Source organism: Ictalurus punctatus, chromosome 12 (genome assembly GCF_001660625.3).
Source record: "Ictalurus punctatus breed USDA103 chromosome 12, Coco_2.0, whole genome shotgun sequence".
Classification (NCBI taxonomy): Eukaryota; Metazoa; Chordata; class Actinopteri; order Siluriformes; family Ictaluridae; genus Ictalurus; species Ictalurus punctatus.
Genome location: NC_030427.2, coordinates 22140466 through 22166494, shown reverse-complemented (window position 1 = coordinate 22166494; position 26029 = coordinate 22140466). Strand labels below are relative to the sequence as shown.

General features: G+C 39.4%; 2 protein-coding genes across 3 annotated transcripts; both read right to left on the bottom strand.

The window, feature by feature from the left end:
* Positions 1-1378: 1378 nt before the first annotated feature.
* nr1d2b (nuclear receptor subfamily 1, group D, member 2b) lies at positions 1379-18473 on the bottom strand. The gene is made up of 8 exons (XM_017482023.3): positions 17959-18473; positions 14136-14360; positions 13698-13786; positions 9140-9284; positions 6027-6703; positions 5712-5897; positions 5177-5387; positions 1379-3584 (listed from the first exon to the last, which is right to left on the bottom strand). Exons 1-8 carry the CDS (start codon positions 17975-17977, stop codon positions 3388-3390), a joined length of 1749 nt encoding a protein of 582 aa, XP_017337512.1. The 5' UTR covers positions 17978-18473; the 3' UTR covers positions 1379-3387.
* Positions 18474-22262: 3789 nt separating this feature from the next.
* rpl15 (ribosomal protein L15) lies at positions 22263-26014 on the bottom strand. Of its 2 annotated transcripts, none has more exon segments than NM_001200283.1 (4): positions 22263-22621; positions 23863-23999; positions 24375-24556; positions 26003-26014. In NM_001200283.1, coding segments are annotated over 3 exon segments (615 nt in total). In that variant the 5' UTR covers positions 24547-24556; positions 26003-26014; the 3' UTR covers positions 22263-22315.
* Between the last annotated feature and the right edge of the window lie 15 nt (positions 26015-26029).

Genomic DNA, 26029 nt, shown 5'->3' with positions numbered 1-26029 from the left:
GGCACCCCGTCCAGGGTGTACCCCGCCTTTGCCCGATGCTCCCCGAGATGTGCTCCGGGTTCCCCGCGACCATGTAGGATAAGAAGTATAGAAAATGGATGGATAGCATGGATGCTGATTGATCAGAAGGTGTGCATTATTTTCATACAACAACACAGGTAGTTCTGGCTATAACATGAGCAATAGGTTAATATTAATGCGCTCGTTCTAATACGTTGTTTCTATAGTAACAGCTCATACAAATGGACCTATACAGCGGACATTCCACATGATCTAAAACCAGATCCAGATTATAATAGGGCCTGAGTTTGGAGGGGGCCTGGTTGGCTGTCGTTTGTGTCAGTTGCATGATTGACAAGTGAGAAAGCAGGAATACGAACAAAGAACCATGTTGTGTCTGTATACTTACATTCATCTGCACCTATTAAAATCAACACCTACAGTGTATCTGCTGCACCTGATACAAGTCAGACCCTCATCTAAAAACCAAATTATTATTCTGGATGGGGGAATGGTGGAATATATTAAATAAAATCCCTCCGTGTGATCCGACCTGCACAGTTCAGCTGAGGAGTGTGAGTGCATGCCACACATCAGTAGGTGCAGTGACACAGTGATGGCACCAATTTATTTTTGTTTTTTTAAATCATTCAGTGCATGAGCACAGATTGTAACCAATTTTACCCTAAAATCAAATCAAATAGCAGAACATGATAAAACCTTTTTCCTATAAATGTCATATTATAGGCCTACTGTAGTTTCAGAGCCTAGGGTGCAGTTTTTAAGTGGTCGAATAGATAATGAGAATAATTAGAAAACGAATAGCTTTATTTTATGCCCTTCAAGGGCTCACGAAAAAGCTGATGTGGCCCAGCTTTAAATGCACTTTTACAATCAATACTTGCGATGCTGTAAATATAAACATTGTAAACAGTTTTGCTCAGAATTCTGTTTGATAGACCTCATTTTCACCTGTGTTACAAATCGCTGTGGTGTAAGCAACAACAGATTGAGCTTTTATACGAAAACAACCCAGTTCGGCGGGTAGTGGCACTCCACTTGCACCTCATGCCGCATCACACACCCCTGGAGTGTATTCTTTTCATACAACAGCACGGTCTGGAATGTCATTCCTTACTTACTGTACGTACACCATTGTATATAGTGCTAGCCCAACGTATTGTGGACTAGATTATGCTTGGTAATCAGATTCTGCCAGTGCCCCATGTGCAGTATTGGCATGTGCTGAGACTGACAGCAGTGATCCCGCTAAGCTTGCTGGTACGATGGGCATTTCAGAAATGGGTTATCATCGTACAGCTACAGCCCAAATGCTGTGGGCAAAAACTTATGAATGAGGTGAACACACCAGAAGGAAGAGTTTTTATTTATAGTTTTTATTTTATATGTAATATATATATTATTTGTATATATTTATATATCTTACACATATAAATCTAGGTATTTTGCAACATTTTCACAAATAAAAACCATTACAGACCAGCTATTGGCAATCCAGTGCTGACAGATGCTCAAGATGGCTACTGAGAGGAAGCTTAAATGCAGTCAGTACCTTAGGACACAAACTACAAGGACATTTAAATGTAAATCAACACTACTATGGCTGAAAACTACATCGTCACATCCACTGCTATTCTCTTCACTGCAAATACAATCAAGTGTCAACAACACTACAATCATTATGAGGTAAGTTTGAGATTTCAGTCAAACCAAAAATCAGATTCCAATATATTTCCGCTTACACAGTCTTATCCCTCTTGAAGTGAAAGCACAAGTCAGAAATGTGAATATGTGCTCAAGTTACCTTGTTTGTCTCCTGTGATTGCTCCAAGCTCCCTCTCGGTCTGTCTTGTGATATGCTTGTGTGTTGCACAACTGACGCACTGAAAACTGAGCCAAGAATAACTCTACAAAAGATTTGCACTGAACATAGTTGACCAGAAATAAAAGAAAAAGAAAAAGAAGATAACAAAAGAGAAATACAGGCAGGTGACAAATTAAAGGAAAAAACAACCTACTGTAAAGTGCCTTTGGTGCTGGGCCGCTACAAGCTGCCAGAATTACAATTGTTCAAGTCTGTGGAACTGTACTAGAAGGATGAACAATAGGAATTGGTGTTTTGGTGGTGGGGGAAATGTTTCATTGTAGGATTAAGGTGATCAGTCAGAAACTTTGTACTGATTGGAAATGACACCTCCTTCCTAATGGACAAGTGGACCCAAACCATCTAGCCAAAATGCCCCAATAGCATAATAGAGCCACCAGTTTTTCCTTTAATTTGTCATCCATCTGTCCAGAATGGAAGTCACTACTCAAATAAGAAAGAAAACATCAGCCAGGACTAACGTCTCACTCTAGTTTTCAAACCTAACCCCTAATTTTTAACATTGATAAATCCTGCCCATATATATACAAACCGATAGTGTCAACCATCAGGGAGTGTTTGACTTAAAAGGGTTTTCAGAATGTTTTGATTGGGTCCCATCGATAAATCACTGGACAGTGCATGCATTCGACTAACTTATCAAGTTTCTAAAACCCTGTAATGTAGAAACACTGCCAGAGCGTTTGTATTATTCAATTCTACCAAATATAGTCCTATCGTTCACAAAACATATACACAGCTGTACCATTATGCTAAACTAAAAATGAGCGTCATTTTACTCAGCTAGGAAAAAAAAAAAAAAAACAACAACATATATATGTTAAACATTCTTATCACTTTCGGCACGTAAAAACAGCGACGCTGCACCATTTTACCACCTATTATAATAAAAAGCTTTAATTTAGCAGCTTCTTCCACATTCATCTTATCTCTGGTACTAGCTTTCTTTTACTTGTGTTCAGCGTAACAGAGGCTATATGGAAATATCCTGCCATTACCATACTTCAAAAAAAATATTATAGGTTTATGTTAGGCACCAACTACTTAAGTGAAAGAAATATTCTCCTATGGTACCTACATCCATCATCGTACACAGCATCGCAGTATGTAGACAGCAGCATCTCTCGAACCATCAAAAGACCAAACCATGAACAGTAAACATGGGTCACATATTGCACAGACAGTTAAACAGTTTAAGTCTAAAATGAAATTCGAGAAGGTGCCTCTGAAAGAGGACTGCATACGCGCACATAGTCTCTCCCAGGAATCACAGCCCCTCTGTATTCTGTTTACCACAAGATAAAGTGTCACACCTTACACCTTTACAGTACACTGAGCTCAATTTGTTGCTCCCTTCCACCTCTAGATCAAGCCTCCAATTTGTGAGGGGGGGGATCGGATTTGATAAAAAAAAAGTACAGAATCTGGAGGTTCTGGTGGTGAAAAGGACTGCACAGTTACAGGAGGAGAAGAACTGCTTTTCATGGCTGGACCTTGAAGGCCAGGAGCTGCTCTGAGTGCATGTTGTTGAGCGAGCGTAACTCGGGCAGTTTGAGAAGCAGCTTGGTAAAGATGGCACTCTCGTTCGGGTGGCTCTGCGTGATGAGGCTGCGCAAGCCGCGGATCAGCGACTCCTGTAGCGCTTCTACTGACTTCGCGTTCTCCAATCCTGAACGGTCTGAGGAAACACCGGCGTGTTGGGGTCAGTTTCTTAATTCTTTGCAAGTAACAATACTGCATCTTGAATATAGCCAAATTCAACTAAATATTCCTGTTTATTGCATCATAAGTTTACTAAGCCTATTTGAAATATTTGTAAAATATGGAAGTATACTATTAGCACTTCATTTTGCTTATTTTATGTGCTCATTTCAAGAAAGAGGAAAATGTATCTGCCTAAAGGAGTAAAACAGCTTTAAGCCAGAATTATTAAATGTATCTAGAAAAATATCATTAACGATGTTCTCGTTGTTATATTATAATCTCGTAATGTGAAATATTAGCTATCCTTACTTGCATCATTTTTGCAGTGTACATACTATAACCTTTTCTCTCTTTTTTCTTTTTGCTGCTTTTATTTTCTCCAGTTGTATTCACCGTCTTAACCATGTATTGCATTTTTTTCTGTTTTAAAGTGACATTTACTTATTTCCTGGTGGGCTGGAATGCAGTACAGTTAGGTGATTTCCATGCTTAAAAACACCTACCAAACCTGATAACTAGTGAGATCAATTAGGTATCAGGTTACTAGGGGTTTTTTTTTGTTTGTTTGTTGTTTGTTTGTTTATTGTTGATCTAGCTTTGTAGAGAAACTGTACCTTGTCTTAAAAACACTGACACCATCTTACAGCGTCACGTGTCATGTTGGAGCTTTACATTTCGTAAACGAACGATATTTACTGAATTAAGTTATATTAATAAATCGTGGAGTTTTCTTTAAGAAACCATAAGCAAGGCTTAACAAAAGTTGCACATTTATTCGCTGACATTTGTTTGAATGTTAACAAAAACACACCTGCACTGTAAATACTGTAAATGATGATAATATACTCAACTCTGGTCTCCAGGTATAAATATTGTAGTTTGCTTTTCAGCCTCAATTCTTAGTTTGACCAGTAACTAACTGCAAACATGTTCATTAAGGTGTTCTTTCATGTCGGCAGTTGTGGCTTTGGTTTGATGTATAAACAGGATAAATGCTGGTTTATGCGGCTTATTTGCTTTGCTCTTTTAAAAAAGGAAATTTGTTGACATTATTTATGGCATATTAATACAGAAGTGTATGGTTTGCTAATGTGTTAAATAATGTGAGTTAAGGGAAACTTACGTAACTTATGTATTTTACTGTTATGTAAAATATTACCCTTATGCAATATAATTATTTAAACATAGAGTATGCTGTGTAAACAAAATGAATAATTCCCATTGTGCTTTCATAGACATTTTTGGAATGGGAAGTAAGTAAGAAAATCATGTGATATTTACAGTTTACGCTGTGTTCAGTTCAGTGTGAAAAAGCCGCTGTACAAAAACATTCATTTGCAGAGGGGTGGGCAGGGTGTACTATTTATTACTATTAGTTTAATACTTATTTTCTACTTAGTTTTGATTTGTTGATCACTACTCGGACTGTAACGGATCTTTATACGGTGCTGCTGTAAAAATGCCATTTTCCTAATAGGCTGAATGACATGTGTGTATAGATGCAGGCGTGTATTATCTGTTGAGCAGACTGCGAGAGGAAATGACAAAAGTGGATGTAAATAGTACCTGCAGAGACGAGTACAACAGCAGTGAAGAGGCTCATCTCCTCCTCACTGAGGTTCAGAGCACGCAGCTTCTCGCTGAAATCCAGCATAGAGTTAAGCAGGTCACCAGCACCCATAGAGCACAGCGTCTCCACACTGTACTTCTTCCCACTCAGAAAAGTCACAGTGCGTTCCTTCACGTCAAACAATGATGCAAAACGTACCACCAGCACCTGCCCCGGGAATACAAACACCACATTTTTATGCATAATATAACTCACACGCACACACAGTGCCCTCCACTAATATTGGTACCCTTGGCAAATATGAGCAAAGGCGGCTGTGAAAAATTCTCTTTATTGTTTAAACTTTTGATCTTTTATTTAAGAAATTCACAAAAATACTATCATGGCTATCAAACAATTACAAACACAATACAGGTTTATTAAAAAAATGTGTGTCTTTGTTGGCCTTCTTTTGCTCCTATTTATCTCAGAGCATATATTAGGTAGTAAATGAAAACTAGTTAAATAAAGAATTAAGTTCATTAAACATACCTCAAAAGTACCCGCTTTGAGGAGACTAATCTGGTCGTGCTGCGACAGCTCCCTGAATCCGGGGATGCGTTTGGCAAACTCCACCACCTCCCTTACAGCCGGAGTGAAGCTCATGGAGAACTCCTCCCAGATAGCGTGGCCTGATTTATGTGGGTCCACATAAGGAGAAGTGTTCATGGGACACACCTGGTACAGGAAGCAAGTGTCAAATGCAAGTTAGTTTACTAGTAAATCTTATCCTAATAAGTGTACAGTATATTTTTGAAAAATTAACTACCGTTCCTACATTTGCTTTAAGAAGTCTGATGTACTCACTAGATGCATCCTGTTGCCTCCACTCCATGCTGGACCAGCATAACTCCCATTGGCTCGGGTTCCGTTGGAGTTGTGTGCCCGGAGCGTCTGGCCGATAACAGAGGCAGGACACGGGTGACTCGGGTCAGCATTGGTGAGCAGCTGGACATGGCAATGACCGCTGGAGGCACTGTTGCTCACTCTGACAGGGCACCGGCTGAGAGAATGATCTCCCTGTGGTGATTCACGAGGATCCTGAGGAGTGCAGTGTAAATGTGGTTGCTGGAGCGTTACTGTAGTGATGTTGTTATGATGATTCCAGACCTCTTGCGTGTCCTCCATGACGCGTTCAGCTTCGTGACCTGGCCTCGTCCCCGTACCAACGACCTCTTCTTCTCCACTGTCTGTAGCACTGGAGGAGTCAGAGCTTGGGCTTGTGTCCATTGGGAGCGAAGGCTCAGGATCGTTGCTCAACTCAGATTGGCTGCTTTGAGGGGAAGAGGCAGGCGAGAAAGTAGGAGGAGCATGGGGTGTAGCCCCAGATGGGAGCTTTGCTGGACAAGGCCGAGTCTGGCTGCTGGAACCTTGAGGACTGCTGCCATGCAGCTGGCTGTTGTTCATCATGTTGTTCATGGCGCTCTGCATCTCTAGCAGCATGCGCTGTTTCTCTCGCTTCGGGATTCGTCCGAAACGCACGGCTGGGGAGCACATAAAAAGGTACGATGTAGTTTACTGTACTACACACCATCATCCTGAGTATACGATCATGCTAGAACAATACTGCAACCGTTTGAAAAGTATGACACGTTTGAAACGGGTCTCTCTTAGCAAGCTTCCTATGTACGTAGCGTCCTGGGAAAACTCTTCACACAGGCAAATTCTGACATTTTCCTCTGTATACAGTTCTGAAGATACTAAGCCTGGAAACTGACATATATTAGAATATATTGGATTTCTAAATTAATTAATACATTTCTATTAAATAAAATCCCCGTTTCTGTGGTGTATTTAATCAATTTACATTTTAGTATGTTTGTATGGTCATGTTTTTTTTTTTTTCTTTGTTTTGAGCTTGCTTGGGCTAAGGCCTGATTTACATAAAATCAGACAGCCGGTACGCCATTACAAACAGAATCGATTAGGCTTACGTCCGTTTGTTACATTTGTGACGTTCACCGTGTGAGAAAAATCACACTTCACTAGCAAACTTTCAGACATCTGACTGTTTTTACCGGCGTTTGTGTTAGATCGTGATCGACACGAGGAAAACAGCCTAAGTGAGATTTAAAAATGAACTCAAAACATTCTGTTCATATGATTCACCTTTACGTCCTTTGGTTACACCACGTCATTAACAATTTCTTAAAGAAGAGGTGTCAAAAGTATGTTATATGCAGAAAACAGGAACTTTTTTTTTGCAGGAATTCAATCACAGTTACATCTGGTGGGTTTTCCAGGCTGCCACACAAATATGCTGGAACTGGAATTATGAGGGTTTTTTTTTTTTTTTTAAATCTATACATCAGGGATAAAAACAGGGTGCCACTGACATCACAACTGGGTTCACAATCAAACTCATAACCAATCGGTGCGCAGATCGATCTTAACTACCAATTTCACAGCCAGATTTAATATGTTCCCAGAGGTGAGTTTAGCTAGACAAGGTAGAGAATATATTCCCAAATCTCACTTGGGTCTCCTGATAGCTTTCAGACTATCAGATCTCTTCACTGTTTCTCCTTAACCCTTGTCCTTCAGCATGGGAGATACTGTCATGAATCCCCCATCTCAGCATGTGGTGTGGTTCAAAGCGCTACAAATCATGTGTCTCAACATGTGCATTTTGCATTGATTTTGAAACGTCTTTGCACCCGTCCTGTGATTTGGGGTATACTCCCTGATTTGATTGTGCCCACCTGCTCCTTATTCAGCTCTTGATTACTTTATCTATTTAAACCCACTTGCGTCCTTTTCTAGTTGTGTCTGAGTCTCATCAGACTCCTTAAATCCAAGCCTTGCCTTCAATTTCCATGTGTAGCACTTCCTGGCCTTGACTTTTTTTTATTATTATTTATTTAATTTTTTTTTTTTTTTAGGTTTTCTCAGTTTTGAGTATGGATATTCACGGTATGATGTTTATCTGTCTAATCTCTACTAAACACCACTCTAATTACACGCTTGCACCCTGCCTTTACTTCTCGGACATTACAGATACAAAACATTCCGTGAAAATTTGCAGGTTCTGAGTTCCTTCCATTCCTACATTTCCACGATCACACCTTACACCACAATCACCTACATCAACTGAACACACAGGCCTCTTTTACTCTGTAAGGCAGAACGGTTGTGACCAAGAAAAGAAAAACCACACCGATGGAATTCCCACACGAGCAAAGTTAAGCCCAAATGCTTTTAAAACAGGATCAACAAGTCTATTTTTTGGTATAGTTAGCTACTCAGCATGCCAAAACCATGCAGATGACATGACATTAATACGTTCTCCTTCAGTGCAGCTTAAAAATGTAGACAACTGCTTCAGTTAACATTTGGAGCAATGGTAAACTTCAAGGGCCATACACAGCGTTCTTAAATAACCAGTTTCGCTTTTACCATGGATCAGTACACTCCAATCATTAAGCCATTTAGATAGGTACTGCCTTAAGAGGATGCTTATATAATGATGATTTGTGATAATCACCTTACAAGAAAAATCTGACTAAAGTACAACAGACTATTTTTAGCTTAATGGCAGTCAGGTAAACAACTATAATAATAATAATAATAATAATAATAAATGACTAAACAGCAATTAGATGAAAATGTGATCTGTAAACATGAAGTGTTCAATTATAATAACAAGTGGCATTAACTAATAAAAGGTTATTATTATCTGGCGCTCAGACTGCTACTATAAAGTTATAGTATGCACAGTCACCTGCATATAGTGTGACAATTTAGGCCTGGTTTACACAAACGCAGGGAAATATGAAAAGCATCTCCATCAGCATGGAGAAGTGAAACCTGTAGCCCTACAGTGGAAAAGAGGCTAAAAAAAAGTCCAGGAGGGTAGAACTGGACCTGGTCCAACTGCTCCTGTAAAAGTATCATTTATACCATAAACCGAGTGCGCTCACCATCTCTAGACATGCCGACTAGCAGACACTTCTTAAAGCGACACTGCTGGCATCGATTCCTGTTGATGCGCATGATGGGGCAGTTCTCGTTCTTAAGGCACTTCTTATACTGGATGTTCTGCTGGATACTCCTCCGGAAGAAACCCTGGTTAAAAGCAAGGCAGAAAAGAGACGAAATGAGCAAAATCAGCCATTGACATATAAGGAGGTCTTCAGGGTGACTGTAACCACAAAGGCAGTAATGAATGCAGGGCCATCAAGACAGCGAGAGAAACCGGTGTGGAGCAAAAACAGCAGACTTTTGGCACAATAAGAAGTCCGAAACTATTTTGACAGAAACCTACTGCTGGAGTTAAGAATGCTGTGAGAAGCAGGTTGATCTTTTGAGTTGTGGACAGGCTTCAGTTTGACAGTTTAGAGAAGTCTAGTAATCTATTTTTACTGTCAAATAAGACAATGCTCTTACTGCAAGTAAATATTCAAAGTACTTGCTATTAGAGGCCGACCGATTGATCGGTTTGGCGGATTAATCGGTGCCGATAATCCGCAAATATCCGCGATATTTGCTGGAACTATCAGTTATAGGCAAAAATCCACACCGAGTTTTCCCGGTTGTGGGAACAGTTGAGAAGGGTCTGCTGTCATTATACAGTACAAGAGCGGCCTCTAGAGGCGAAATAAAAACCATCACTGACCAATTTTGTTGTGTTATTTGATGTGTTTTTTTTTTATTCATTTTGGATGCCTCTATTTTTATTTGTTATTTGGAATGTTGCATTTTGGTTCAGTTTGATGTATATCTTTTATTTACTTTAATATTTACTAATAGTTCATATATATTAATTTCATTAAAAAAAAAAAAAAAAAGTACAGTAAATTTATGGTACCACCAGTATGGTTTATTTTTTGTAATAAAAGTTCAGCAATATTTTACTTAGAGTGTTGTTTTCATTCAGTATCAGTTTTAAAAACTATCTGTTGATTAATTAATTAACTTAAGTTACCAGTACCTGTAAAATCCACTCAACCTCTAACCTTTTTATGCCATGAGTTTATAAAAGTGGAAGATGTTCGCTTTAAAAGCAGGAATGCATCAACAGCTTTTACTTGACCTAGTGAGTTTATTAGCTTGAAAAGTTATTAGGATGTACAAAATTGTTTGTACAAATTCATAGTGCCCTTTTAACTTTACAAAGCAAAACAGCATTTTCTTTTCTTTTTTTTTTAATTTAGTTAAAATATGTGTTTCACAATTCTAAGAAGCATTGTTGTTTATTCCATGACTGACCAAAAATGGCTGGGTGATGCCAAACGCTTCTTTCCAAGTCTCAGGTGTAAATTCTTTAATAGTCACAGGTATGAGAATAATTTGTTTAGTAAGTAAGGGGGGAAAATCATCACATACACTTCCAGCAATGTGATATGTAAGGAATAAAACATGATAGGCCGTGTTCTTAAATCAACAACAAAAAAAATAATTATCGACAGCGGGGTGATGTGATGCTTTGCCGTTATCACCCCAAAGTTGACGGTTTTCCAACAACAGCGCGTCCTGAAGTGTTTTGTTTTTCTGTCACACCACAGCAATTTACAGACAATTAAAAAGTTTATTTATTAAACAATAAAAAGGTTGTAGCTTTTATTCATTTATAGGTGCATTAAACAAGTTAGTTCCTGCTATTAACCTGTCCACTTACATTAGAAAAGCTATATATATATATATATATATATATATATATATATATATATATATATATATATATATATATATATATATATATATATATATATATATAAAATAATTTGTTCCCACACTTTCACTTGAAGTTACTAAGACATGGGCTCCACACAGTCACAGAGAAACCACAAAGCACAAAGCCCCCAATCCTTAAACTTTCCCATCTTGCTGACACTGGAGACTCCTTCCATAAACGTCAACCAAATACCACGAAATATCAATGATTGTTATATTACACTTTTAAAAAAATTAAAAAATAAAAATAAAAAATTTTATTGAGCACCCTCCACACAAATGGATTGGATGGATTGATGGAAAATGCTTAAATCTGGTATCACACCATTAAGTAGCACGTCACACCGTATGAGTCAAAAAGAGAATGAAGTGCCAAAAGCCACTGACAGAATGAAGCGTTTAAGAAGATGGCAGTTATGCATATATAAAAGCCACACAATAGCGCATCATATGAATTGATTCCATGTAATGTCTAAAGAAGCCTGGATTGCAAAGTGCTGTTCAATGAACAAAGTTACAAAAGACAGACATAAAGGAATACGAGAGACTGTTAAATGGTAATGAAAAGGGAGGGGATGGAAAGAGTACGAGGAAGACGTTGTTCAAGGAAGCAAAAAAAATAAAAATCATGAAATGCAATTCAGGCTACACCGGTCCACAATGTCATTAATCCTTGGTTTGAGCCAATTTTTTTTTTTCTGGATTGTTCGGCTACAGGGAACACCATGTGATTTCGACAAATTTCTTCTTGGGCTGGGAATAACTTTATTGATTTATAAGCTGACCAATTTTAAACCGAATTTTATTTCGCCTGTTGTTCTGAATGCTTGAGCTTATTGTTATACAACATTCATTCATTCACACTCACACCAGTGTAGTGTATATTTCAGTCACTTACAGGTTTTTTTTTGCTTTTTTTTCCTCTTGTAAACACTAAAAGTACAAGGTAAATAAATGCATCAACAAATAATTCATGACATTTATATTCAGTCTATTCTTTTGCAACATTGTCACAGCGGTGTTCACAACTGATCAGTGCAGTATGAACATTTTTCCTTTATCGTTGTTCCATTTTACAAGCATAAAGAAAGAGTCGTCAAATGTCTGTGTGTTCTGGTATTTTAGAAAAATGTGTTTAAGCAATTAAGAAAGAATTGCCTGGTTTTAAACTGAGGGATGGAATTTTGTTGATTATTTGGCAGTTTTCCTGTTGAGTCCATGTGCTGTTCTAGACAGGATAAAAGGAGGGAGAGGAATAACAGGGAGATGAAGAGTTTGGAAAACACAGAGCTGGAGAAAGTAGGCTGTATAGGACATTCAGGTGTCAGCAAACATTAAAATTGTGCTAGAATTATCAAACACTCAGCCATGGATGGTCTACTGTTATAACGTCATCATGTGCTGCTTCCTGATATGGAAAATGATGTAGATACAGAAATTATGAAATTATTAAACGTTATATAAAGATTCTTTCCTTTCTTTTATATAGATAGATAGATCCACAAATATTTGGACGGTGACACTATTGTCATAATCTTGGCTCTGTACACCACTACAATGGATCTGAAATCAAACAACTGAGATGCAATTGAACTGCAGACTTTCAGCTTTAATTCAAGGGTTGAACAAAAAGAACATACGAAACGTTAAGGAATTGCAACCATTTTTATACACAGTTCCCTTAGTTCTGGGGCTCAAATATAATTGGACAGATTAACAATCATAAATAAAATGTTCAGTTTTAATACTCTGTTGAGAATCCTTTGCAGGCAATGACTGCTTGAAGTCTGGAACCCATGGACATCACCAAACGCTGGGTTTCCTCCTTTGTGATGCTTTGCCAGACCTTTACTGCAGCCGTCTTCAGTTGTTGTATGTTCGTGGGTCTTTCTGCCTTAAGTTTTGTCTTCAGCAAGTGAAATGCATGCACGATCGGATTGAGATCACTGACTTGGCCCTAGCAGAATATTCCACTTCTTCACTTTAAAAAAAACTCCTGGGTTTTTAGGTGATGTTTTGGGTCATTGTCCATCTGTAAAGTGAAGCGCCGTCCAATTAGCTTCACTGAATTTGGCTGAATCTGAGCAGACAATACATTCCTATAAACTTCAGAATTTATCCGGCTGCTTCTATCTTCTGTCACATCATCAGTAAACACTAATTCCCAGTGCCATTTTAAGCCACGCAAGCCCATGCCATCACACTGATGATGAGGTGGTATGCTTCGGATCATGAGCCGTTCCAAGCCTTCTCCATACTTTATTCTTCCCATCATTCTGGTACAGTTTGATCTCAGTTTCATCTGTCCAAAGGATGCTTTTCCAGAACTGGGCTGGCTTCCCCCCCCCAAACGCAAATGTCATACCTGGAATAAACTCCAGACCTTTTACCTGCTTAATTGATGAAGAAATAAGGAAGGAATAGTCCACACCTGTCCATGAAACAGCTTTTGAATCAAATGTCCAATTACTTTTGGTCCCTTGAAAAAGAGGGGGCTACATATTAAAGAGCTGTAATTCCTACACCCTTCCTCCAATATGGATGTGAATACATTTAAATTAAAGATGAGAGACTGCACATTAATCCCATTTTCATTATTTAACTGCAACTTGAATATGTTTTGGTAAACAGCCAAAATAACAAAACTTGTGTCCGTGTCCAAATATATATGGACCTAACTGTATACAAGGCAGGGTTTTCATAGGCAATATATCATTTGAGAATTGATTCATCATATAATTTGCACACAAAAAATGTAACCAAATGTCAACCTTAGGACCTGTGGTCGGAAATATCGCATCTCACCTTGCAGCCTTCGCAGGCATGAACACCGTAATGAAATCCTGAAGCCACGTCTCCGCACACTTTACACAACAACACCAGGCCACTGATCTCTGCAAGAGCATCGCATTATGAGTCATAGAGCACCCAGCTGCAATAATGCATGAAGCGCTGATTTTCACAATGATTTAATACATTCAACTGCTAACATAAGCTTTCCTGAGAGTGTTAATTGTGGTCAACTCTTAATAACCGAAACCTGATATATAGTTCTTGGAAGTGGACCCTACTCTGAGTGCAAATGTATGGATTTAAGTCTCATTGTCTCAGTAATACTTATTCTATCGTATTATACTTACTTACACTCAGAAGGCAATGACTGAGAAAAGAAACGAGAGGTAATTTATTACATGTTAATAAAAAACAGCTTTTTAAAAATGAACATTTAGTAGGGGTACTCACTGGTGATCCCAGATTTGGCGGTAGATGGCGAGCGTGTCTTGGTCGTGCTGTGACTCTGAGGCTGGGAGAAGTTGGCCACGTCGACCTGCTGTCCATTGTGGCGGCTGGAAAAGGACGCAGTAGGTGAAGAGGATGAAAAGTGGTAGCTGCTGTTGGAGCTGTCGCTGTGGCACGACTCAGGGCTGGAGGCCGAACTCGATGAGCTGATGTAGGCTATAACGCCCCCTGATGGAGAATCACATTGGTGAGGGGTGAAGGGAGATCTTTCGAAACTGAAGTGTGCTCAGCTGTGCTTCTGAATTAAACTTTGAATCGACAACTGCGGCTGTGTGTGTGGCGATCATTCGGTTTTCATTTTCAAATGAAAACAGGAAAACAAAGAAATGGTTTATTTTATTTTATATTTGTTTTTCTTGGCACACAGTAAAATAGGAAATAAATGCTTTTTTTCCCCAAAGCCTATTTTAAAAATTTAATATTGACTCATGACTAATTGTTGTTGTTTTTTTGATTTTTTTTAAATCGCACAGTCTTGAAATCAAATACTCATGAATCCAAAAATGAAAAATTGGCATTGCAGGACATTCAGCGTGAACAAAGTCGACCTGGAAATAACAAGTAAGCTATACTACAATCTATTCTCTGGTTAAAATGAGATGTGCACTCTGGAACCTTATTCTGGTTTTATAAAAGATGTAATAAATATGATCACCAAATTAAAACTGCAACACCTTGAAAATCCTGCTGATTTATTTCAGCCACCTTGTTATCCTCCTTTACTGTCAACCTCTAGCTATTTTTAAAAAGCACACAGTGACACATATTAGCCGTACATCAGGCACTGTCTAACCTACCCTTCTTGTTACCAAGTAATCTGGGTCTTTTAAGATCGTTCTTTTATTTTAGCCCTAAAAGGAATCTGAAATGGTGGGAAAACAACAAAGGAGAAATACGATAGCTATTATGTACAGGTGCATCTCTAAAAATTTTAAGATCATGGAAAAGTTTTTTTTCCCCTTTCCCTAATTTAATTAAAATATTGAAACTTTCATATATTTTAGTTTCATTACACATAAAGTGAAATATTTCAAGCCTTTCTTTGTTTTAATCTTTGATGATTACAGCTTACAGCTCATGCAGATCAAAAATCCAATACCTCAAAATATTCGAATAAATAATTTAAATAATAAATAATACAGAAATTTCAACCTGAGAAGAGCTCCAATCAGATAATTAAGTCAAAACACCTGCAAAGGTTTCTGAGCCTTTAATCTCCAGTTCAGTACACACAACCACAATCATGGGGAAGATGAAAGTAAATTTTAGCATTTCATTTGGAAATCAAGGTCCCAGAGTCTGGAGGAAGAGTGGAGAGGCACAGAATCCAAGCTGCTTGAAGTCCAGTGTGAAGTTTCCACGGTCAGTGATGATTTGGGGTGTCATGTCATCTGCTGGTGTTGGTCCACTGTGTTTTCTCAAGTCGAGAGTTAATGCAGCGTCTACCAGGAGATTTTAGAGCACTTCATGCTTCCATCTGCTGACAAGCTTCATGGAGATGCTGGTTTCCTTTTCCAGCAGGACTTGGCACCTGCCCACAGTGCCACAACTACTAGTAACTGGTTTGCTCAGCATGGTATTACTGTGCTTGATTGGCCAGCCGACTCACCTGACCTGAACCCATAGAGAATCCATGAGAGACACCAGACCCAACAATACAGACGAGCTGAAGGCCGCTATCAAAGTAACCTGGGCTTCCATAACAAATACCTCAACAGTGCCACAGGCTGATTGCCTGCATGCTACACCACACTGATGCAGAAATTCATGCAAAAGGATGAAAGCCCCGAAATTAACATACTTTTCAGAAGGTCGACATTTCTGTATTAGAAATTCTTTATTATAATATTTTGAGATATTGGATTTTTGATTTGTATGAGCTGTAAGCCGTAATCATCAAAGATTAAAACAAAAAAGGCTTAAAATATTTCACTTTACGTGTAATGAATCGAGAATATCTGAAAGTTCCACTTTTTTAATTAAACTACAGGCAAAAATGAATTTTTCCATGATATTCTAATTTTTTGAGGAGATGCTACTGTACTATTTTCTATTTTAAACCCAAAAACAGAACTTTTTTTTTTTTTGCAACTTTTGCGCAACTGGTGCAATGTCTTTAAGGATAAAGGAATTAAATTCTTAAAAACAATTGATTAGTACTAAATATAATGAATACAACTCAACCATGCATAGAACTCTCTACTGAACATGCTAAGCAAATATAATAACTTCCATCAATCTGTATTGTATGTTTATTAGAAACATGTCTGCACTAATAAATGCATCAGACACAGATATAACGCTTGCTGTTAAGTTATGTAAAAAGCAATGGTTCTCAAAATGAGGTCTGTGAAACAGATTTTTTTTTTAATGCTACAGCTGTGGAAATTACAACCTATTATCAAAGTTATTATATTTATTGCTTTTTTTCCCCTGTGGAAAAATCAGGAATTAAAAAGTTCTGGCACTAACAAGTAGCCAAAATATTATTGTACATCTGTACTGAGGAGATCTATGGGATCTATTTTACAGTTAAACAGGTCCCTGGTTGCAAAACATTTAAGAAGCCCTGGTTAAATGATTGTATCATGCTAGTATATTGTAACACCCCATACATACAGTACAAAAATACGCAAGTAAAAACAACAACAACAACAACAACAACATGTGCTCACTTCTCAGGAAGAAAATAATCAATTAGACTTATATATGTGTGTGTGTTTTATTTATTTCTCATCTGGTTTAACCTGAATTCTGCCTCCATGGTCTGTGGTTAGAAAACTCCATTACATAATTGCCCTTTCGGAAGGGTGCAGCTGAACACACAATTATCACAACTCAAAAGCCCACAAGAAACAGTTGATCAAGTCCATTCTAGTTAGAAAGGTTTGCTTCAATGGTAAAAGTCTGAAATGTGGATAAAAAGGCATACTTTTATGTAAAGGATTCAACAGATTTTCCCAGAAGAAATTCAAAGTCTAGTATAATTATTGCACATTAACATTTAATATTTCATCCGACAATATCGTAGCTACTTGAAAATCTTTCTAAATGAGTCTTTTGTGTATATTAAAATTAAATGCTACATTTTCACATACACAATGGCTGCATTGTTGAAGCCATTATTTAGTATTTCTGGATGTTCAACATCCAAAAAAAGAAAGACATTGTTATAAGAACAAAGATTTACACCGTCAAAAAAGTTAGAAATGACCCAAATGCATAAATTAAGTTGGGGAGAGAGAGTAGACAAAGTGGTGTTGAACACACTTCAGAAGTAGGCCACCTCTCAGACAGACTGTATTCACCTCACGTGTATCCGCAGCTCAGAGCCGCACCACCTCGCCGTGCAAAATTATGCAATGCCTACGTCACGGCGCGTTTGGACCAATCAGTGAGCACGCACGGGTAGCGTAAACACACTTGCACATGGCTAGGACGAACTGTCCATGTGAATTGAGCAACTGCAATGCCGTCCAAGGCAGATATCTTGTGCTGTAACAACAGCCAGCGTTGACACGGTTAACCCAGTTAGCTTTTTACGGTCGAAAATGAGAAAGTAGACACACAAACAACCAAACAGTGGCGAGATATCACTGTTATCTTTGTGTTTACTCCTGTGCTTTTAATAAGCATTAATGCATGTTTTGAATTCGCTGTAATGCCAACAGTAGCTGGATCACTGAACAGGAAGTGACCAAATAATAAAGTAACAATTACACTCCGTACTTTTTATTTATTTAATTAATTATTTTTTTTATCTTACCAGCCTTTGTTGATTCCATGTCTTCTGACAGCACAAAGCTGTTTCTCTCCTGGATTTCTTTCGGTATTGAAAACTTTCAGGTCGCTCTTCTATTTGTATGGAATGAAAATGTCACCTGGTTTTAAACGCCGAACATTTTTTTTGTCGTTTCTGAAATAAATAAACAAATAAACGAGCAAACTAGATGTCCCAGGATTAAACGTCTGACTATTCAGATTTGTTCCATCTGTTGAAGCTCCAGAGTATTAAACAGCTCCTCGACACAAATGCTGAATGATTCAAAACGCCTCACTAGACTTCTCCGTGAACGCTGCACGACTGGATCGTTTTATCTTCCAGTTTCCAAAAAAACAATGAAAATTCAAATAAACATGAATCGTCCACAGATGAGGGATTCGCTGCACTAACAGGTCGACTCTGTAGCGCTGTGCTGACTCTTGTGTTTCGAGTAAAAGTGCTCATTGCGGCCCATGTGACCCAGTTCACCGGCCCCTCCTTCATCGCGCTTTTGCATTGGTGTCAATGTAACCCACTGACACACTTTCACAGCGCTAAGTAACGCACCATTCTCAGTGTACGCTCTAGGGCTCCTCAACGTGAGATCACTTACAAGCGCGCGCGCACACACGCACACACACGCGCGCACACACACACTCAAATACAGAGTGCGAGATAAGAAAATTAGAACATGCATATAGGACATGGCAGTGTGACCTGAGATGATTTAACACAACCCATAAAAGTTGAAATCCCCTGTAGAGTAAATGCTGATCACTGAATGAGGAAATGAGTAAGCTTAGAGCACATTTGGGATTACACAAGAACTACACAAAGTTTGTATACCTAGTGTGCTTAAAAATACAAATCTGCATGCATGTGTAGTACTACAGTTCTGTATACATGAACATTACTGTCACATTCAAGCTATTTCTATCAAATAATTTGAATATTATACCCTGTAGCTCAGTGGTTCTCGTCCTATTTTTCACCTGTGGATGCCTAGCATATTCTGACTGATCCTCACGAAACCCTCCACATAATATGCATATACACTCATCGATCAGCCATAACATTAAACCACCTGGTTAATATTGTGTACGTCACACTTGTGCCTTCAAAACAACTCTGACCCTTCAAGGTCAGACTCCACAAGAACTCTGAAGGTTGTATGTGGTATCTGGTGGCAAAACGTTAGCAGCAGATCAGTTAAATCCTGTGAGTTGTGAGGTGGGGCCTCCATGGATCGGATTTGTTTGTCCAACACATCCCAAAGATGCTCGAAGTCAAGCATTCAAACATTTGCAAGGGAAATGATGGCATTTCACCATACACGCGTTTTGCAGTTTGTTCAAATTGGAGTCATTTTTTTCTCTCTCCCCTCTTCTTGAACCCCAAAGTGGAACATTTCTACACTTATCAACCAGAAACAGATCAAGCATATACTGTATTAGTACTCCACTGTAGATGAAGACATTACAGTATGGCCAAATGAGGCAGAATATATGAAAGGTAACCACATAAAATTGTCTGTTAGAATGTCTTGTTTCTATCACTTTTCATTTGTAACTATATACACACACACTCGGTGAGCACTTTATTAGGAACTACTGTACACCCACACATTCATTCAATTATCTAATCAGCCAATCATGTGGCAGCGGTGCAATGCATAAAATCGTTCACATCAACCATACTGGGGGGGAATGTGATCTCGTTGAATTTGACCGTAGCATGATTGTTGGTGCCAGACAGGCTGGGTTGAGTATTTCTATAACTGCTGATCTCCTGGGATTTTCCACACACAACAGTCTACTCAGAATGGTGCAATAAAGGAAAAACATTCAGTGATCAGCAGCTCTACAGATGGAAACGCCTTGTTGATGAGAGAGGTCAATGGAGAATGGCGTTTGAACCGACAAAAGGCTATAGTAACTCAGATAAGCACTCTGTAAAATTGTGGTGAGTAATAAAGCATCTCAGAATGCACAACATGTCAGACCTTGAGGTGGATGGGCTACAACAGCACAAGACTACATCGGGTTCCTTTTCAGTCAGCCAAGAACAGAAAGCTGAGGCTGCAGTGGGCACAGGCTCAGCAAAACTGGACACTCGAAGACTGGAAAAATGTAGCCTGGTCTGGGGTGTCTTGAGCACACAGATGTAGGGTGAGAATTTTGCACCAACAGCATGACTCCATGGACCCAACCTGCCTTGTGTCAACAGTTCTTGGCACACTTTGAGCCCGTTAACACCAATCAATCATCGCTTGAATGCCACAGCCTGTTTGAGTATTGTTGCTGTTTACCACAGTTTACCATTTTCTAATGGCTACTTCCAGCATGATAATGCACCATGTCACAAAGTGAAAGTCGTCTCAAACTGGTTTCATGAACATGACAATGAGTTCATTGTCCTTCAGTGGTCTACCCAGTCACCGGATCTGAACCCAATGGAACACATTTTGGATGTGGTAGAACTGGAGATTCGCAGCATGAAGGGTCATCCATCCTTCAACCACTTACTCCTTTTCAGGGTAGCGGGGAACCTGGAGCCTATCCCAGGGAGCATCGGGCACAAGGCGGGGTACACCCTGGACAGGGTGCCAGTCCATCACAGGGCACAATCATATACACACTCACATACCCCTTCATATACTACGGACAATTTAGACATGCCAATCAACCTACCATGCATGTCTTTGGACTGGGGGAGGAAACCGTCTGTACTGTTGTCTCTCATAGATTCTCTATGGGGTTCAGGTCAGGCGAGTTGGCTGGCCAATCAAGCACAGTAATACCATGGTCAGCAAACCAGTTACTAGTAGTTTTGGCACTGTGGGCAGGTGTAGAGTCCTTCTGGAAAAGGAAATCAGCATCTCCATGAAGCTTGTCAGCAGATGGAAGCATGAAGTGCTCTAAAATCTCCTGGTAGACGCTGCATCGACTCTCGACTTGAGAAAACACAGTGGACCAACACAAGCAGATGACATGACACCCCAAATCATCACTGAATGTGGAAATTTCACACTGGACTTCAAGCAACTTGGACTCTGTGCCTCTCCACTCTTCCTCCAGACTCTGGGACCTTGATTTCCAAATGAAATGCTAAAATTTACTTTCATCTGAAAAGAGGACTTTGGACCACTGAGCAATGGTCTAGATATTTCTAAAGGCTCAGGAAACCTTTGCATATGTTTTGAGTTAATTATCTGATTAGAGATCTTCTCAGGTCGACATTTCTGTAATATAAATTATTTATTAGAATAGTTTGAGATACTGGACTTTTGATTTCTGTGAGCTGTAAGATGTAATCAAGATTAAAACAAAAAAAGGCTTGAAGTATTTCACTTAATGTGTAACAAATCCTGAATAAATGAAAGTTCCACTTTTTGGAATTAAATTACAGAAAACTTTTCCACAATATTTTCATTTTTTGAAATGCCCCTGTACTTCAGCTGCACCAATAAATAGTCTCATCAGTTTTTGCATGGTGATTATGAAATTAGATTACATGATCTGAAGACTATACTGTAGACTGAAACAACTACAATTTAGTAGATCCTAGAAGTGTTTTGGGCCTTTCCAAGACATTTAAAAAGCAGTGTGCAACCTTATGAACTGAAAGGCAACAAAACTCCAAGACTTCCCCATTCCCTGATCAACTCATCCACCATCATTCAAATTACATACAATATACTTTCATGGGTTGTCTTTTAAGAAAATGAGTGGAGCTCAGCAGCTCTGGAACCAAAGAGCAGAAACAAGGTCAACAGTAACCTGAACCCAAACGACTAAATGTGTTCATTGCATACCAATACTGTTAATCTGTTCTCTGAGCTATGCTTAAAATGATAGCTTATAGGTCATACAGCAGTGTTCAATTGCAAACTGCTCCTGTACACAGCTCCATTTTTTGAACAGTATTTGTTGGGATGCAGTAGCAGGACACTAATTAGGAAGTTGATCACAGGATGTATACGTCATCTCTTGCAATGTTTCCCAGAGCTGGGAGTGCAGTTTAAACACACTGTGAAAAGCGCTAGCTTAGGCTTTCAGCAACACGCCCACTACTAACTACTACAGGTTTTACCTAGTCACGTCCCACATTGAGGAAAACCTCATTACTGAGAAGTTTCCACTTCATTTAGTACAAGCTCAGTATGATAGTCACAGTGAAGAGCCTGCATGTACATTTGAAATTCTACTACATCTCATTTTTCATAATTCTTTTAAATAAATTCTGATTAAATAACGGCACAAACCAAAGAGACGGAGAGAAAAAGAAAAGACACCAGGCAATAAGTGGACCGTATAAAGGTACTTTATTCTGATGAATATACAGATGTGCGGCACACTCTTTAGCGGTAACGGCGCAGCTGCAGAGTGTTGCGTCTCCTCCAGGCCGCACGGCGAGAACCACCGATGGTGAGGTGGAACTTGTGGCCCTTGCCCAAACCACGGCTCTTCTTGCCGGCTGACGTGAGACCACGCATTTCCCTGTGCTTGTGCACGGCCTTTGTGATCCATTGCGTGTCGGGGTTGCGTCTGATGGCCTTGTGGAAGGTGTCGATCAGGATCACCTCGAAGAATTTGTATGTGGAGTCTTCGCCTACCCAGTAGGAGTTCAGCACACGGAGACCACCGCAGTGACGGCCAGCACGCTCCTGAGAGGAAAAATCTTCTCAGTTAAAACTCCTCTTACAAACCAATCCTTTCTAATTGTAGAAAAACTTGTACACGAATAACAACAAAAAATAAGTTAGCAACAAAGTTATCGACCCCAATGAAAAATTAAGGAGGGTGGGTCATGAGCGCATTCAGGCCAAATAAGTTAATTAAAAGTTGGTCTATAGTTCAGCCTGTTATAGGACATCCACTGATTTCTGTGTATTAGCATATTTTTGTAAAACAAACACTAAGGTTTAGCAGAAACATGATCTTCAATACCTTGCTACAGCAAAATGAAAGGCGCCTAAGTTTTATTTATTTATTCATTTTTAAAACGAAGCTTTTCTGGGGGAAAAGATCATTGGTATGTCATTTTCTATTGGCAGTTTACTTTTGTTTCTCACTGATGACATCTAGGTGAACTCTGACCTCTTGCATAAGCAACAGTTGAGTGAAGCGAAGCATCAACATTTTTTTCCTCTGTATGAAGGCTAGGGTGCACGTCGTAGAATAATTGTATTCGGGCAAAGTTTTTAGTCGTTCGATTTTCTTTCACGTCACCAATAAAATGTAAAGTCAACAGTCGTAACCATGTTGTTAAGATCTACAAATACATCCCTTAGCATTGTGCGCACACACACAATTGCTTAGAGATCCAACACTGTCCAGTCAAATATAAGTATAACCATGTTGTGTTATTTTTACTGCTAGCATGGAGCTACACTAAGCATTCAAGCTCCACTGCTAGCGTTCTCTGGTTGTAACGTAAGCATTTCTGCAATTTAAAGTTCAATAATGCATTACCATTACTAAATTAAAAAGGTCAAATAAATCTAATACTTTTATGGAGGATTCAAGGGGTGCTACAACATTTAACTAATGCAGCCTTTCCAGTTTGCTCACACATCCTATTCTTAGCAGGTGCCGTTTTCAACTTTAGTGGAAGCCTACTGCTCTGATCCAGCAGAGTCGTGGGTCTGAAAACCTCTGAGGTTTGGTCTTGGTACACATGTAGAGTGCAGATGTGCCCAGTGTTTGAGATCCTAAAGCCTCCCAGGAGATTTACCATCTACAGTAACTTGCTTGTATTGTTACTGAACCTACGCAGGGCCAAGTGGAAAAACCCTGCTGGAACATTGCCATGGCTTTCGGTTGACACAATTAACATTGCGCACAAACACTGAACACATTTCTCCACAATCTGAGAACTCTGGGCAGTTCATTACGAGGGACGTACTTCAGCGACGGACTGCAGGCTGCGAGCGAACTTGAGCTGGTTGACACCATGGTGGACGGGCTTGCCGTACGTGGCGCCTTTGGGCACGGGGCGTTTGCGGCCACCGCGGCGCACACGCACCCTGTAGATGACGTAACCTGTAAGAGAAAAAGCAAACAATTGGGAAAAACGGGAAGAATTTCAAACCAAAACCGAGCAGCAGCAAGAACTGGCTCAAAATCTTCAGGGAACATTGTTGCATCAAAAAAAAAACAAAAGAAAAAAAAAGAAAAAAAAAGAAAAAAAAAAAAAAAACAATGATTTTTCTGCAAAACCGATCAACCTCTAGCTTCGTTCAAGTTTCACTGTTGCCGCTACTATATTTGGAGTGGTGTGATAAGTTTAGCTTAAAATTACGCAGTCTTCCTATTGGTGGCTTTTTACAATTTTGCACATCACGTTACACGCTCCAAGACCACCAATCCCAACACATGACGTACAGCGTAAACCCGGCTTAAATAGGGCGTGCTCACCTTGCTTGGCTTTGTAGCCCAGTCTGCGTGCCTTGTCGGGTCTGGTGGGTCTGGGAGCGCGGTGCAGGGCGGAGAGCTGGCGGTACTGCCAGCAACGGACACGCAGCAGAAAGCGCATCACATCCGACTGCTTCTTCCTCCATAACTCCTGCATGTACTTGTACGCACCCATGATGCCTCAACTGCAAAAGACAGACATACCCAGAAGAGCATCAGTATCACGGCCCAAACTTAAAACGCCTTCACAGACAATCAGTACATTTACATGGAGAACTATATGAACCCGATTAAGAAAGCAGCATGTAAACAGCGATATCTAATGACTAAACTCATACTCGAGGTAAACACAAATGGAATTAAGACGTGTGGAGTACTCCTATTTTAGTCGTGTTATAGACATGTACACACCTTAATCACACTATTAAGGTCATGTGGGAGTGTTCACCACTTTTTTACGACAGGACACATACACACAGCAGTGCTCAACCATCTGACGACACACAAGAGAGCACGGCTGCGTCCCAAACCGTGTACTTACCTACTACAGTATATAGTAGGCGAAAGACATGCAAGTACGTGATTGGGGACGCAGCCCATGGCTTCAATCAGTTGTCTATTTGCACGTATAGCATGACAATTAACTGCACTTGAAGCTTTCGTAAAAATTAAAAACTCACAAAACTGTATACGGTACCATAACGAAGACTAATTGTATGGTGATACGTGAAATCCTGGAGGGAACGTCGGACGGTGTAGCACAGGGGCGTACTGATATTAATAGATCTATGTTCTAGAACATGCAAAATGGAAACATGAAAGAAATATTCTAAAAGCGACTCATGTAAACACCTTAATCACAATATCGTCTTATTCAAAATAAGCTCAATAATTAGATTACTGCTGTCCATGCAAACGTAGTCAGTGTTTCCAGTAGCCTGAATGAAAGAGTATGTTCAGTTCTCTTGTCAAACTCATAATAAAAAGGTATGTGTACACAGGTTGTTAGAAGACAAGGACATCAGATGAAGATCTTGAAATGACTTGATTGCACTTCCATGTGAGTTCTGTGCTGCATGGAGGCGAGTTCAGACAGAGAACTAGATAAAACTGGAAGCATCATCATTTCAACTATAATGACTACAAATTGTGTCATTTGCAGGAGGGGAAGAGGGACATGAATCTTTTCAATGAAATCATACCCTCATGTTTAAACTGTTTCTGAACAGCTCATGAAGGCTGGAATCAGGACCTTCACCATGCTAGATAGTTAGCTACATCACTCACACAGCACAAACACCACAGAACCACTAGTAAACAACATACACAGCTTCATACGTGAAAATATTCACTGTTAACTCTCCACCAGTCCACAGTAAACATCCTAAAACCCGTCTGAAGTCTACAGAAACGCGCTCGATGCGGTTCTAACAGCACCGCTATAAGCGCTAACAAACACCTAAAGTCTAAATATCACAAAAAACCCGTGTTACAGCAGGAAAACAGCGACATAGCGGACAACACAACCGCTTCCGGGACATATTTTAGAAATAATGGGATCTAGATGGCATTATTTAATATAAGATTTAAAACGGATTCGAGGTTGAGGAAAATGGAAAAGTCTTTCTTACGTGATGGCGTACAAACCGGAAAGAAAG